The following is a 16039-nucleotide window of genomic DNA, read 5'->3' as shown; positions in this document are numbered from 1 at the left end:
ACAAATATGTCTTTTAATGACGACCTCGACGATGACGACACGCTCGTATCCAGCCCGCGCATCAAATACGAAGGCGAAGACACGAGCCCTACTACCGATCGCGAATTGAAGGCTTGGTATGCGTACCCAATCGCAGCCGAAGTCTTCGCTGTAGTCGCAGTCGGTACGTCATAGCCTTCTCTTCCACCCTGCCCACGCAACCACCACCATACACATGTATCGATTTTCGCGTCTTACTTACGAATTCAAGGCGCATTCCTCCCAGTAATCCTCGAGCAACTCGCACGAGAAAATGGCGTCTTCTTCTCCGATCACTCAAAACCATGTGTCGACCATACCGCATCCGGAAAACTCCGGATACGCGACGATGCAGACCAGAAAGCCGGAGGAGACTCTGAGCAATGCATGGTGAGATACTTGGGGAGGGACATGTCGACGAGTAGTTTCGCCATGTACACGTTCTCTACGGCTGTGTTGCTTCAAGCAATAGTCTTGATATGTTTCAGTTCCTTCGCCGATCATGGTAAGTCATTGTAGTCAATATCTCACATATGTAACAAGGACTGACATATTACCTAGGCCCATACCGCAAGAAGATGCTCATGTTCACATCGTACATGGGCTCACTGGCCAGCTGTCTTTTCATCTTCATCTCACCATCACTATACTACCTTGCTCCCATTCTAGTCATCGTCGGAGTTTCGAGTCTAGGCTGTTCATTCGTCCTGCTAAACGCATTCTTACCACTACTCGTTGCCAACCATCCAGATAACAATACGCTTGGGAAACCGTCATCTTCCGACTCTGCCTCAGATGTCGAATTGGAGTCCTTGAACCCGGCCAATGGACCGTCTTCCACTCACGCCCGCTTCGATCCGGATCGGCTGAAGCGGGATCTAGAAAGAAGCGCGCAAATCTCTAGTAAAGGCGTGGGATATGGTTACATGTCCGCCGTCTTTGTCCAGATCTTGAGTATCCTAATCATAGTGCTCTTCAACAAAACGGCTCTGTCGAAAACGTCGCCCAGTCTCTCGATCCGCATGATTCTGCTAATGGTCGGTCTATGGTGGGCTATATTCTCCATCCCAACACTATTGTGGCTACGTCCAAGACCAGGTCCACCACTACCCACACAGACTGCTCAGAGCTTTGCTGGAGGCAAGTCGTCGAAGATAAAAACTTTCCTGTTCTACACGTCCTTCTCTTTACGCAGCTTCTACGGTACACTCCGGAGAGCCATAAAGTTACGGCAGACGCTCCTTTTCCTGATATCGTGGTTCCTGCTGTCGGATGCCGTGGCCACCATCTCTGGAACGGCTGTCCTCTTCGCACGCACCGAGTTGCACATGGGCACCATTGCCATCGCGCTACTGTCCATCACATCTATCGGATCTGGCATCGTAGGCGCGTTTGCATGGCCGCATGTGCAACGGCGCTTCGCACTACAGCCAAAGACCGTACTACTGTGTTGTGTAGCGGGCATGGAGATCATCCCTCTCTATGGCTTACTCGGATACATACCCATGTTTAAGAGCTTGGGGTTCATCGGTCTGCAGAAAGCATGGGAGATTTACCCCATTGCTGTCATTCATGGTATAGTCATGGGTGGAATATCTTCTTATGCGCGGTCCGTCTACGCGCCTTTGATACCCGAGGGCAGTGAAGCAGCGTTCTTCGCGCTGTATGCTGTTACGGATAAAGGTAGCAGTGCATTCGGCCCAGCTCTTGTCGGGTTCATTGTTGACCAGGCGGCCACGATACGCCCGGCGTTCATCTTCCTGGCGGTCCTGGTGGTATTGCCGGCACCGTTACTGTGGCGGTTGGATGTGGAAAAGGGGAGAGAAGATGCGCGCGCGATGGCAGACGGAGATGCCCAGGGACGGGGAACGTACGAGAGGGTTCGTGAAGAGTAATGAGCCGACAACTGAAGTCGGTGGGTATGGTATTCATGTTCCGTAGATGCTAGTACGCCGCCCAATGCTGTCAACGCCAAAATGATAATGATCACACGCTTCAAGCCCGCTCTTCCATCTTCGGGCGCTTACCGTCCCGGTCATGGTCGTCGCCGAACCTCTTCCTCTCGCCAAGTGGCTTCGCATTTGCGCCAGAAGGGCCCTCTCTATCCCGATCTCTTCCGCCATAAGCATCAGGTCTGAATCTCTCGTCGACACCGCAATCGCCCTTGTCTCTCCGCGGCCGGTCATCACCGAAGTCACCCCATTTGCCGGTATCTTCGGTCTTCATGTCCCTATAGCGTGTCCGACCCTTTTTGCCCAGTTTTGTCATGTCTCTGATCTGCATGTACTCGGGAAGAATCTCGCGATTCGTCTCATCTTCGAAGCGCGCGTTCATGAGGTTCCTTCTGTCCACACCCAGTTCCTTGAGCTCGTCTGTGAAGAAGGCGCCCTTGTGGAAGTACTTCTGCATGTACTGCATTTGCCCACGGTCGCCCTTTTCTTCTTGTTGTTTCTCGATGAAGGCGCGGTCTTCGGCTTCGCGTTCGGCGGCGGATAAGTTGCGGCGGCGCTCGATCTCTGCGCGCTCTGCTTCGGCTTCTTCGATCGCGAGACGTTCGCGCTTAATGCGCTTGAGCTCGCGCAGCTTCCAGGCGGCATACTCGGCGTCGGGGTCTACACCGTCTGCGTCGTCGATGGCGTTGATGTCGGCGTCTTCCACGTCGTCATCCCAGTCTTTCTTGCCCGCCGCCTTCTCGGCTATGCGCTGCTCGACCTGCTCTTGTACAAGCGCTCTGTTTTGCTCCTGCCGCCGCGCTTCCTCTTCTGCCGCTATCTCCTCTGCTGATTTGACAGGTGCGACTTTGTTCCGCTCGTTCTTCTTCAGAAACACTGGGCGCAGTAGTTTCTTGGGTGCCTCTTCTTCGCTACTTGACTCCTCCTCAGAAGACTCTTCTTCACTGCCGCTGCCGCTTTCGCTCCCGCTGCCGTCTTCGCCGCCCTCCTCTTCCTCGCTTTCTGTTTCGAACTCGTCTTCTAGCGCCTTGCGCTCCGCCTCGGATTTCTGCCGCGATGCAAGTTTTGCTTTGAGCGCAGACTTGGGAAACGATGATGCGATGGGCGCGGGTTTTGGTTTCGCGAAAGGTTTTGGCTTTGGCTGTTCCTCCTCCGACTCTGATTCCGAGCTCGAGCGTTCTTCGGGTTCAGGTGCAGCTGTGGGTTTGCCGGCGAATTGGCGCGTTCGCACGGGTTGCGCGGTGAGTTTCTTGGATTTTGGTGGCGGCATAGTTACGGTTTGCAGAGGTGGGACGGAGTATAGAGGAAATGTGCAAACCTAGGGTGAACCGTGAACGCGCTGCCGCGGCTCTTGCAAGCGGCTTGGCGCGCGTAGGGCTGTACGACACACTTCGTACTGTACCAAGTTTCCCAAAATCACTCCGTAGGCAACAACCCGCATGCGAACAAGCCTACGAACGACTGCAAACAATCTGTGCCATTCTAATACACATGATGTCTCGATTACATTCCACTATATCTGTTGGTTGCGTTGTTATGAATTCCATGCGCAAATAGATGTTGTGTTTTGCCTTCCCAAAATTCTACTTCCACATCTCCCTCCCAATGACATCCCCCACCCAACAAGTGATTGCCAACCTGCACAGCTTTTGGGAATGATTTTATTGATTTTATGCCATAAACTTGTACTTTGTCTTAGATTCTGCTACCAAGTAGACTACAACATCCAGAGAAGGACATGTACCCGGCCACATGCACCGAGCTTGAGCATGATGGTATCTACCAGCTTTTACCTGGATAGTATATGAACGTCCACTCAGACTATCTTATATCATACTCATGAAGCTACGCTCTTTAAAGCATAATCGAGTCAACCCAATGGTTCGTACGTGGATCTAAAGCCTTGCAGAGGTGATAAGGTGCCCCCACAGTTGCCAACAGCCGTAATATGAACCACAAGCCAAGAGGACTAACGATGTCACGTCGCCGAACTACCCGAGGAAAATGTACGATTTAAGAGTGAGGTAGTTGTACTTGATTTTGGATTATACACCCTTTGAGGGTTTGCTATTCTAATGCATTGGTGCTTTGCACACAATAATCCGTTGACTCGGGCCTACACAAGTCGGCCTCTCGAAACGCCATCATATCAAGCCCTGTAAGACGAACACATAATGTGTCGACCAGGCAAAAGACTACACATACAATAACGCCTGTTGATGCAGTGGTAATGTAAAGAAAGTGCTGATCAAATCTATTGATCAATGAAATGCTCACCGAAAGAACCACCCAATGCAATGCACGCTCGAACGCAGCAAATATCATGTCCTCTGGACTAAAGGATGGGCAATCAATGTAAGCCCAGAAAATTCGTAAAGTTGTTACACGAAGGTAATGAGTGGCCATTCACCTGAACACAGGTTGTTGGGGAACAGGAAGTTGGTTGAACTGGTTGGTCTCGGGCCATGCACTCCGGTCCATGTATGGTAGGAGGCCGGAACGACGGTCCGTCATCGGTTGACCCAGAGGCTGATACTGCATTTGGTCGTATCTGATGTTCCTCGCAGGGTTGTGAATGGATGTCTGAGGTGGAGGCACAAGTAGTGTCTGCACGGTGCGAACCGGTCGATAAGGAGACTGGCGCTGATTAAGGAAATGGGATGGCGATAATTGTCTCGAGCCCGTTGCTGGGAAGGCGCCTACTGGAGAGGAACCTGCGGACTGTGGGTAAGGACTAATTTGACGAGACTGATCGGTAGACGGCGTGTAGTTGTGGGCGTAAGGCGGTGGGGCCGACGATGTTGGTGTGCTAGTCGGTTGCTGCCATTGGACGGGCGGAGGGTACACCATGGCCATGGAGCGGCCCCCGGGGACTGGTAGCGGAAGGTCTGACCAGTTCTTCATCTGGGTCGGCGGCATCTGCTGAGGTGGAGGTATCGAAAGACTTGGCAGAGGGGGTAAGCGATTCACAGATGGTGGTGGCTCGAATGACCTATTGACGGGCGTCTGCAGGGTCGGAATCGGAGGTGCATTGCTGTAGGGGCCAGGTGCAAATCCATGGGCCTGTCGCTTCATTGGGGGCTCGATACTGTAATCAGCGCTGCGTTTGCGTTGAATGGGTCCGAGTTCCGGAAGGGCGCCGATCGGGGATACCGTGGCCGACGTGGCCTGTGGTTGCAAAAGCGGGGTATTGGAGAACGCCATGTGGCTCGGGGAGTACATCATCGTAGTCGGTGGTGACGTTTGCTGCTGGGTTGGTGGTGAAGGAACAAAGTTCTGCGGGAGGCCTAGCATGTTCTGGGGGCCGACTGGGCTTACAGCACCGGAGGCCGGAATCTTGGATGCTCGATCGAAGAAAGTTCCGAACTTGCCCAGGATACCGTGCCACTCGTTCCACTTCTCCTTTGATGTGAAAAGACTGTATCGCATGTTGCTGAGGAATTCGACCTCCATGATGTGCACCTCCTGTACCGAAATACCCGAGACCTCGGCCCATGTCTTGTTCGTGTACGTGTTGTCGTCGAGGAACTTGTTGCCGAGCATGAGAGCTACAGTCAGTAGACGGTATTCGCTGCCAGGTTTTCCCTTGACTGTGGGGTTGGTCTGCTTGAGCCTGTAGATGAAAAGCAGTGCCAAGAGAATGACATTCTGGGCAACCTGTGTGGTCGTCAAGATGGTCGCTACCCACTTCCTGAAACCAGTTGTAGGATGTGCATCGGGAACGAGCGGCTGCATGGGCTGGCGTGGCGAGGCAGTATCAAGTACTTGCTTGAGCGTGGCCGAACTCTCGAACCAGAAGAGGCATGTCACCTGGATGGATGGTTAGTGGTTGCCGGTGAGATGATGGGACCTGAAATTACCTCTGCTGCTAATTGGGGCAGACCCTCTTGTGGCGTGCTGATGGTCGGCGGAATCTTGAGGTTTGGTGATATGGTGTACTTCTTCCTCGGTGTCTGAGCCATCTCTTGTGCCTGTGGTTGTTGCCTTGGCGGGCTGGGACTTCGTGGAGCTGCTGCTGATCTGGAGTTGCCGATTGCAGGCAGTTGGTAGCCGTACTGATGCCCTGCACCTTGGTTCGGCGGTAGTGAGACCACCCTCACTGCTGAGCCGGGAAGTTCTGGGGGTGTGAGGGGAGCTCGGGGGGCTTGCTCATAGCCGTGTGAGAGGCTTGGGTAGGGAAGGTGCATCGTGGCGTCGAGCTTGGAAGAGCTGCGAGGTGCCGTGGCATACAGGTTGAAGGGAGGCTCCCGCGGCAGGGCGTGAGGCATTGGGCGAGGGAGCTGTAGCTCGAGCATGTGGACGGCAAGAGGACGGAGACGGTGAGGTGAGGTGAGTGGTGAAAGGCGGCGAGGTCAATGTGAGCAGGCGGTCATGTCCAGCAACTATTGTTTGCACGCTATCCTCTTCACTCAACCTTGGTTTGGCAGGAGGATGTCGACGACGGAGAGGTTGGCCTGTGGACGGGAGCAGGAGCTAGGCCAATCAAAGCCAGGCTATATCCGGGACACGGCAACGACGCTTGCAACTAGACTTGTAGGAGGAGAGGGTTTGGCAAAGGAGAGTGCAGAGGGACACAATAAAGAGACGTCAGGCCCGGTGAGCGTCCTGGCCGTATGGTGCTATACCGGGAGCGGCTTGGTGTTGGGTGTGGGTAATGGTGGTGAGTGATTGTGACTGTAGGGAGGCGGATTGTCGGGGGCCCGCACGCTGGCATGGCAGACATGGCTTGGGGCCGTTGGATTTGAATAAAACATAGGTAATTCACACACACGGAGTCGTGAAGGCTCGGAAGGTTCCAGGCAGGAGCGAGCAGGGTAGGAGGAACGCCCCAAGAGGCTGATCCAGGACCCAGAAGGAGAAGCCGCGCTCTGACATCAACCGCGCCTGGAAGGAGCTAGGGGCGCACGGCCGCCAGCACAAAGCAACCGCGACCGGGGGTTCGCCGCGAGGGCAGGAGCGACCGACGCGACTAGCAGCCAAGCCGCGCGGGCTAATTACTGCTACTACAACAAGTCCAGCACGAGCGTCGTGAATAATCCATCCCTGCGCCAAACCACCCCAGCACCAGCTGCGCCGCGCGATACAGCCTCAGCACTCCCGCGCGCGCTGATTGGGCGGCAGCCCCTCAGGCGATGCATGGTGCGCGTCCAGAGGGGCTTCAGCCATGATTCCCCCCACCACACACGACCTTGCCCAGTGCGCACTGCGACAGTGGGACACCATCCGGCCACAAACGAAGAAACGATAGCGCTGGTGGGCCTCATCAACTCGCTGCAGCCTACATGGTAGGCCTGCTGCCTCCACGGAGCGCTGCCGTCTCAGACACGACGACTGATCAGAGATGGTGAGATCCCTTGCGCATCGCGGCCAGCTGCACCGGCCAAGGCGGAGCACCCACCACGAATGGTGGCCGCAGACGGCACCTCCAAACGCTGCCAGCAGCAGCAGGAATTGCCGTAAGCGGCAGACCTCCATCACGATCCATGAGACGACCGGTAATCGCCAGTGACGACCCCCAGCCTGGGCGGTCTGGAAGGGCACTATACGCGTGCAGCGTCCCGCCCATGCCGTGTTTGACCACCTGGTGCCCGCTTGCCGCCCTCAGGCATCTAAAAAGCATCTGCTGCAAGCGCACGCATAGCAAATGGCGAGACTCAGTGTGGCAGACTGGACGGCGCCGCTGTGCTGCCAGACTGCAAGCGACACGAACCAGTCGCCCAGCCAGCCCGCCCTAGTTAGCCAAATCGCCGTCTTACCTTTCCCTAAGCATGCTCTATATCCGAGCCCGAACCCTGTCCAACGCGAAGCTTCCCATGCTGAAGTTTGCGCGAGTGCTGCTGATCAGCAATCCTCTTTTTTTTGCAGATGATTTTGCTGAATGACTTCCAATCATGTGGAGCCCGACCGCTGCAGCCCTCGGTTCCGATGCTTCCGGCGAATGGCAAGTATGAGGCACCCCGACGCTAGACACAGTGTTGTTATTGAGACCGGCCGGCGACGTGTTGCGTGCACTCCAAGTTGAGGCAATCTGCACTGCAGAACCGCCTTTGCAACGCCCCTGACGAAACACGATTTCGGGTATTGCGCGCGCCTCAGTTGCTGCATTCCATCACCTTGCGCGTCCATCAGGCCGGCCATAGCTGTTGCGGGGGCCTGCGGCTTGCTGGGTGCATCCACCTGTCCCGGACGCCTGTGTTGCAAGTCTTGCAAATCTTGCAATCCGCGTCCAGTTCCAAGGTTGCCTTTGCTGACCCGTCCAGCTAGCACCGGCCTCGTGAAGCATGATTGCTTATCGAGTCGCTTGCTTGGCCAGCAGCGCTAACCGTGAAACCGTGACGGAATTACACATGGCCAGAGCAGCAAGGGATACGCAGCCCGTAATCTATCGATAGCACTGAGCAGAGTCTGTGCCGCCGGTGATCCTGCTTCGCAATGCAATGAGGTTGTTGTTGGAACGGTGGAGCTTAGCAAAGCGAGCGCCGTCATACGTACAGTACATGAGCAGGGGTGTGGGTCGTGCTCGGTCCGTCGTCACTCTCTGCAAAAAAAGATGCCCACGTAATCACCTCTGTTAACACATGGATGGCGATTGCTTGCAACCACCCGGCATGGATGCATTCCACATGCTGGTTAGCCCTCCACCGCCCGTCAAACTACTCCTATAGCATCGGTACGATGTCGGTGTGAGGGGCGACATCTCAAACACGCCCCTTCGTTGCTCCATGCCAACGGGAGGCTCGGGATGCCTGGACGACTCGGCTGGCGATTCGCTGATGCGCGTGATACGACCGCCCAAAGTCCTCCACGGCGCTGCAATAGTCATGGCTCTATCGAAACTAACTTCGCCGCTGTGCATCATCGCCTGCAGTGACAGTACGTCCAGAATCCACGTTCGACAGCGATCCCGTCTGACCGAGCGTCCTGACCGTCGTGTGGAGATGAATCGTGACTATTTTGGCGCAGAAAGGGCAATAGCTCCTTCCACGGAAGGCTGGGGGGCGTAGTACGGAGAGGACGGACGATACTCGGCACCGCTTTCCTCACCATTACACGATTATACGAGCCCCAACGACTCGTTACCGTCCTGCCCAGCCTATACCATTCACGGCACATCTATTAGCTTGGCCATGGCGCGCTGAGACGTACCGCGCTTCCACCACGCGTACATTACACCATGCATCATCTATCGTCGATTGACTCCATCGTTTGCCTTTCAACAACTGACCCTGCCGAGCAGTGCAGCTCCATGGATGTGTCTCTAGTGCATTTCATCATGCGCAGCAACCTGGCCACAAGACATCTGCGAAAACCACTCAGCCGAGACCAGCATATATGGTTGGCGCCAGCGTGAGCACGCAAGTCCTTGGCTGGCGCGCGATATGGCAGACTTTTTTTTACCATGCTCTCGCGACCCTGTGCCCGAACGGTCGCGATCACGAAGTGCGATGGATGCAGCTTGGCTACGGCTCATTAATTCCGGTCTGCGACCGGCCTTAGCGGCCCAGCTGCAAAAGCAGAACGCGATAGACGCACACACTGCAACAAGTCTTATGCCGACTCAGGATCTTGTACCTCTTTGCCACACGAGTCCAGTGGGTCGAGTTTAGCCTTTCGACACGGCTTGCGGCGTCCTCAGATCCATATCCAGTTCCCCGCTCTCTTGTGCTGAAAGAAGTAGGTCAGACGGTTCCCAACGAATGAGCACTGCGCAACCCCACGCTCTAGAGCGAGGAGCACGCCGTAATCAACCAGCGACCCAACCTCAAGGCCTCCGTACCCGGATGATGGATCCCTTGCTATGCCTAGACGTGATCCTCTCGACATTTACCAAGGTATATTGTGACGCAACCACTTTGCACTCGGGCTGCAATACCGCTCGTCTGACAGTGTTACAACATGCTGACCGGCCAGGACGTAATGCGGGAGGATAGGCTGTATCCAAGGGGTACCGATACTTGCTACTTCCCACCGGAGATTGAATGTGAATATGTACAAGGGCGTTGGTACCGATCCACGAGGCCATACTAGTCTGCCCGATGCACAGCTGACCCGTATCATCATCTATCCCGCGGCTGACACTGTCATGAAGGACAACAAGTCCCGTATGCGTTACGCCACAAGCTTCATTAACACATTAGCGAAGCCACTCACGCGCCAGTCAGCCAACCAACTTTGTGTGACCAAGTTGCACCTTATTATTACACCCCATGCTACCAAAGTATCATGCAGGAGGCTCCATCTATTTGCGCCAAAGACAATGCTTCCGAGGTCGGTAAACCCTCGCTATCTTTTCCAAATACAATACGTCAAACTAGCTCGCCAAGCTCAGGCTCTTCTTTACTTTATTGCCGGGCGAAACTCCTTCAAAGGCAAACGACTTGCAATTCGTCGGCTGCCTAGCGCTCGATTCGCACAACGATGTTCCAGCTTGGACATCTGGCGGTGCTTTCGACGCACGCGGCGAGTCATCGTGCCACCATCATGCAACAACCAACAAAGGCAACCGGCTAACACACTCCACACCTCCTTCCGTGCTCAGAAGCAACTCTGGATTGCCGTTCGAGGGGCCGATTGCAGCTAACCCTCTCAGACAATGCAAACGAACTCTGCGTACAGGACGCACCTGCCGGAACGGATCCCAGGCCGCGCTTGCCCGTCTGGGTGCTGCAGTACATCGCTCAACACATACGGTTCAGCTGTCTTTGGAAAAGCGACGCATCGCTTCCTCACCTCAACGCGAGACATTCTCTGCACCACGTGCATGTCACCGAGAGGATTAGGACACCTTGGCTTGCGCCACTATGTGCAATCACAGTAGTGCGCGCCCTCCGGATCGACCTGTCGAGTTCTCGCTGCGCATCCCAAAGTGACTACTCAGCCTTGTGCAGGGACAAAGGGAAATGGGGCACGCAGCCGTTGACCCAAAGGATCCGTAAGACGTGCAGACAGTCTCACCGGCTCGCACAAGCGGAGTGCCGACCAACTGGATTCTATGCTGATTACGGACACGTCGCGGGGATTGACCACCGAAACGAAGGCTTTTCATGTGCATCATCACCTTCCATCGTTCGTCTCTCACTGCAGCTACTAGTGTTGTGGCATGCTTTCAAAGGGATCACCTTCCCCGACTGCACTGCCTGACAGGTTCGGACTCCACACAGCTTATATCCCTGCCGGCATCCATCTATTAATCATGGCTTCATTGGACGACAACTCCCTGGTGCGAAAACGGAGATGCCACGGCACGCATGCTACCTGGTCAGGATTCCCGGGTTCCAACATAACAGGCATTGTTGTCGCCGATGGGTTCGAGATTGGGCTCCGCTCTGTGAAAACGACCGTCGCCTGGGCCAGGAAGTTCGTCGATTCGGTCGTGTCGTAATAACAAAGTGCATCTTGGAAGCATGTCTGATACATTCGATGTTGGTATGCTAATGCAGTAAGATCCAGAGCATCCTCACAGCATGCTTCTCATTCGTTCGGGACCACATCTTGAAAGATACAGGTAACGAAATGATAGAACACTCGTATATTGAAGAAGGAAACACAGCCCAAGAAGGAAGGTAGCAAAATCCGGACGTGGTACAAATCCATGTATACTGTGCAAGATACTAGTCAGCTTCACTCATCCATCTTTCCGTGAACACAGCTGCACCACTCTAGTCAGACAGATAGTCCCATATATTCAAACTTTTCACACCAGTTTCCACACATGATGATGCATCGGCGACTTTCCAAAGATACTCACGTCACCTCATGCACTAACAACCGTCTCCACCACATGACTATCATCTCAGATCTAACAAGAACCCCCATGTCTCATCACAAATAGCATGCTCGAGCCACGTTGCAAAATAAGTCGATGCTCAGTCGTGCCATGAAAACAGTGCGACATGTTTCATATCACTGCGATAGTAGTAGATGTTTGAAACGGGTATCGCATTGGCACCGCTGGTTACGTTTGCTTCACTAACAAACACACCGCCACGGTTCTTGGGCTTGGTCTGGATCTGCGCATAGATACTGACGTCTTTGTTGTCCGTGTTGACGTTTGACTATCTAGCTCTGCATTCGGCGTTGCTGCGCAAGAGCTGATGCCGAACTGCACAGCCACGGCCTTAGGTTGCCCACCGGATGACGACTTCATCCTCACGATGGCTCAGCCCCTCAATGACACACATGTGGCGGGGAAACAACGTGTTGGTCAGCAAGGTAGGCGTCCAGGTCATCCTTGATGATATGTTCATGACGGATATGAGTCAATTCATGGCTGAGCACTGTGGGCCCACGTATTGTAGTGGTATATTTGCGGGACCAACTCAGCGTTATACACATAGTATGATACATGCTTCATCGCCCCTCTCTAGAACAGCTTGTTGTCCGCACTGGCCTTGGCCGCGTCTCTCCTCGCGCTCTGCTTCTTCCTGTCCTTTGCCTCGCCGGGCGGCTTGAAGAACAAAGACGGGCTCTCGCCATCCTTCATTGTGTAGTTCAAGTATCCTCTATGCGCTGGATCGCGGTAGTACTCGATGTCCTTTCTTGCCGTCGCATCAGGCAACCTGTACTTGTACTTCGATCCGATCTGCTTCATGACAGCAACCATAGCCTCCTTCTTCTTTTCTTCGGCGGCCGTCTGGAGCGCAGTGATGATGGGAGATGGTATCTTGGCGGCTGCGGAGCGAGCAGTGAGAGAGACGAGGTCTGGCGAGGCTTGGATGGAGATGGTGGGGTGTGAGTCGCCGCGGAGGACGCGCTTGATGGATGTGGGAGAGTAGAAGCGTGTGGTCACGCTGCCGCCGAGGGCTTCGATGCGTGCGATAGCGTCGGCAGAGGCGCGTGAGACGACGATGTGGATGGGTGTGGTCAATTGCTCTGGATTCTACGGCCACAATTAGCATTCGCGTAGCCATCATTGGTTGGTCTTCTCATACCCTCGCGAGCAGCTTAACGCCATGCCTCTTGACACCGTGCAGACACCTCGACTTGGCCAATTCTTTCATGGTGATGGGCTTCTTCGGGTCCAACCTCCCCTGGTCAATCCAGCTCTGTATCCGGTCCAGATTTATGGGTGACATCTCGACCTTGAACGGGTTGTACTTCCCCCGCCCTCGCTCGGGGTTGGTGATCCATTGTGGTGTCTGACCTCCCTCGAAGCCCGCGGGGACTTTGCCGTGTGCATGCTGACCCTTCTGACCGCGTCCACCAGTCTTTCCCTTTCCCGAAGCGGGACCGCGACCTCGTCGGATCTTTTTATTGTAGGCGCCTGCGTTGTCGGAGAGCGAGGAAAGAATGGATGCGCATCTCTGCTGGGCGGGCACGAGGAGGGGGGCGACCGATGTCGCTGCGGGTGCTCTCGAGCATATGAACAGGAGAGATGAGGCGGCTCGGACCGCTCTTAGCCGTGGTGGCATGGCTGTGGATGGCTATCTTCCTGCTGGCGACGAGCTCGTTGGTGTTGAGCGAATGCGAAGATTCGATGATGAGTAAGCGGTCATGTCCGCGGGATCTAGCCTCATGCGGATGTTAACTTGTGCAACCACGCCGCATCTCCAATCGCTCCTCAACTCCACGCGTCAAAATGATCTTCCAGCTCCTTCGCTTCAGCTCATCCTAGAGACAGGCTGAAACCTGGTCTGAAATCAGCGAGAACCTCATTTTAAGGTCTATGACCGTAGATGAACCTTGACAATGGTTCGTCTTTTCCCGCCTCAGGGTGCAGGTGAGTTGACGACTACATCGAATTTTGCACACCAAATATGTTCTCACCAATGAAAAGGTCTACATCCTGCTATTCCCAAGACAGAAGAACCTGGTGTTGCAAATACTGCCACTGCATTGGTCTTATTAGCGCCAACAGCGGCAGCGACTCTGCTTCTGGGCCGGACGATCATCAGACGCCCTTTGCTGACTTTGCCGACGAAATCTGCGTACTTTGTTACCAGAGCAGGCTTTTATTCTCTTGCTCTTGCTGCGCCTCTGGCAGCTTGGTTGACGCACTGGGAAAGTCAGATCAGAAGAAGCATCCTTCATTATGAAGGAATCAATCTCCCAAAATCTCAGATATGGCAAAGCAGTCAGGGGTTTACGAGGGATGATTCTAATATTATTGGTGGAATAGGAGGTATGCTCCTTTCTTTCAGAATGAGGAGCTTACGGAGTCTCTCCATTGGACATCGCCTACTTGGTCGGCTCGGAGCCTTCTCGACTGGATTCTCGACTCCGCTCCTTGTGTCCGATATAACAGTATCGGTATCGGGAACATACCTCCAGGAGCGATCTGCACAAAGATCTCATTACGAGAAGGCTGTGGCATTGCGTAAACTCAACAACGACCCTAACTTCATCCAATCTTTACCCCCCAGGTCGCTACTCCCAGAGCGAATTTGGAAGAAGACTGCTCGAGCTGAACGGGTGGCAATGTCATTCGACACTCTAACTGATGAGGAGAAGGCCTTGTTGCAGCCTACTATGGTATTCAGCTGGCTGGACACTTCGACCTACAATAATATTCACAAGACCCCGGGGGGCGCTATACCTATGGACTGGAAATATCCAGAGGATGCATCAGCGGCAGAGAAGCGGGAATATGTGCTCAAAGAGCTTCAGTTCGTTGCGAATATGCTCAAGCCATATGCACACAATACCAGCTTTGCGCTCCAAGGGAAGCTCATTCCGCGTCACGAAAGCTTTGATGTAGAATACGCTTCCTTGACTAGGACCTTGGTCACTCTCATGTATGGGATGCTTATACCAGAAGAAGGAAAGCCTGAGCCGCGGATGTACATTCATGATTGCTTAAGCATAATTGATGCAGAGAAAGGGGAAGATCATGTTCCGGTGGAGACTCTCGATTGCCTGCGCACGCTCAAGACGTTTTTCGAGAAAAGGAACCAGCCTGAGTATGTTGCGGGAATCGAAAACCTCATACGGGAATGCGAAGGGCGTGCTGCAAAGAATAAGGAAGCCAGGAGTGGTCGGAATACAATTGAGGGGTGAAACAAAGGAAGACAAGTCGTTGAAGACCATCGCGCTTTGTCATAGGCAGCCGACGTTCAGCAGAATCAAGATATGTAGTTGTCTAGACTGAGCTTGCTTAATCCAGATGTTCGCTGGCGGTTGTGATGCATAGAAGACTAATGTCGTCGGGCTGCGAACTGCACTCATCACACATGCCCTAGCATCGTTCGAGCAGTGAATTTACCATGCCTAATGCTACCCTTCACTACTGTGATGCGCACGAGATCAAGCCACATCTGACTCTTTCATTGAGCTACTCGCAATGTCCGTTCTCTCGTCGTTGATCGTAGCCACCACTGGAAGATACTCTCCAACAACAACTATCGCAAATACAGGTACGTATACCCACGATCGCACACCATATATGAGTTCTATACCCCACAGTCTACTCAACCAGTAATAGAAGTAAACCAACGCCTACACAACAACCGCGATGTCTGGAAACAACCCCCCCGAAGATTGGCGGAAAGTCACAGGTATCGGCCACGGCAAGGACTGGGGCGCGCCAACCGCGTACCCCAAGAATGGGACTGTTTGGGGAAAGGCATTGAACTCATCAGCCGACAACAACAACAACAACACCAACAACGACAAGGCTTCGCCTGCTACACCTGCAAAGGGCTTGAACGCCGCGGCTCCGTCCTTCACTCCTGGTGGAGGAACTGCGAAGAAGTAGTCGGTACGTCTACGAATGGAACAAGCCTGACTACGATATGAGCTGAGATTTAAGCAAGAGAAAACAGCGTAGATGTTGGCGGCGGATATGACGTCGACACAACAGGCATGTGAGGTGTAGATGTTACAACGTAGACTCCAAGGTTACTGTTTGGGTATATACTTGGAGGATGGTGTATTCATGTATTGGCCAAACGTTGGTATATTGGAATGTGAGCAGTAACATGTCGAGCGTTCAATGAACGAAGGCCAGCGTGAACATGTCTGTGTATAGCACCAGAACTAGACTTGCCAACAGTACATATACCCACTACATCTCTCTATAAAGCTTCCTATCCTCTTGCTTCTAAGCTTCGCATAACACATCTTCCCGCACA

The 16039-nt window shown here is 53.8% G+C and overlaps 5 protein-coding genes across 5 annotated transcripts; 2 read left to right on the top strand and 3 right to left on the bottom strand.

The window, feature by feature from the left end:
* Window positions 1–6: 6 nt before the first annotated feature.
* Window positions 7–1913, top strand: J4E83_009228 (uncharacterized protein; the record flags this gene model as incomplete). Its single annotated transcript, XM_049336117.1, has 3 exons — window positions 7–163; window positions 251–523; window positions 580–1913. The coding sequence occupies 3 exons, from the start codon at window positions 7–9 to the stop codon at window positions 1911–1913; spliced, it is 1764 nt and encodes a 587-aa protein (XP_049184681.1).
* Window positions 1914–2013: 100 nt separating this feature from the next.
* On the bottom strand, window positions 2014–3240 carry J4E83_009227 (uncharacterized protein; the record flags this gene model as incomplete). Its single annotated transcript, XM_049336116.1, has 1 exon — window positions 2014–3240. The coding sequence occupies one exon, from the start codon at window positions 3238–3240 to the stop codon at window positions 2014–2016; it is 1227 nt and encodes a 408-aa protein (XP_049184680.1).
* A 1136-nt stretch (window positions 3241–4376) lies between these two features.
* On the bottom strand, window positions 4377–6238 carry J4E83_009226 (uncharacterized protein; the record flags this gene model as incomplete). Its single annotated transcript, XM_049336115.1, has 2 exons — window positions 4377–5780; window positions 5831–6238. The coding sequence occupies 2 exons, from the start codon at window positions 6236–6238 to the stop codon at window positions 4377–4379; spliced, it is 1812 nt and encodes a 603-aa protein (XP_049184679.1).
* Window positions 6239–12333: 6095 nt separating this feature from the next.
* On the bottom strand, window positions 12334–13381 carry J4E83_009225 (uncharacterized protein; the record flags this gene model as incomplete). The annotated part of the gene is made up of 2 exons (XM_049336114.1): window positions 12334–12849; window positions 12902–13381. The coding sequence occupies 2 exons, from the start codon at window positions 13379–13381 to the stop codon at window positions 12334–12336; spliced, it is 996 nt and encodes a 331-aa protein (XP_049184678.1).
* Window positions 13382–15351: 1970 nt separating this feature from the next.
* J4E83_009224 (uncharacterized protein) lies at window positions 15352–15663 on the top strand (the record flags this gene model as incomplete). Its single annotated transcript, XM_049336113.1, has 2 exons — window positions 15352–15355; window positions 15446–15663. 2 exons carry the CDS (start codon window positions 15352–15354, stop codon window positions 15661–15663), a joined length of 222 nt encoding a protein of 73 aa, XP_049184677.1.
* Between the last annotated feature and the right edge of the window lie 376 nt (window positions 15664–16039).

The sequence above is a fragment of the Alternaria metachromatica genome, assembly GCF_023757995.1.
Source record: "Alternaria metachromatica strain BMP 0045 chromosome Unknown scaffold_31, whole genome shotgun sequence".
Classification (NCBI taxonomy): Eukaryota; Fungi; Ascomycota; class Dothideomycetes; order Pleosporales; family Pleosporaceae; genus Alternaria; species Alternaria metachromatica.
The sequence above is the reverse complement of the archived record's forward strand: the minus strand, read 5'-3'. Positions and strand labels throughout refer to the sequence as shown.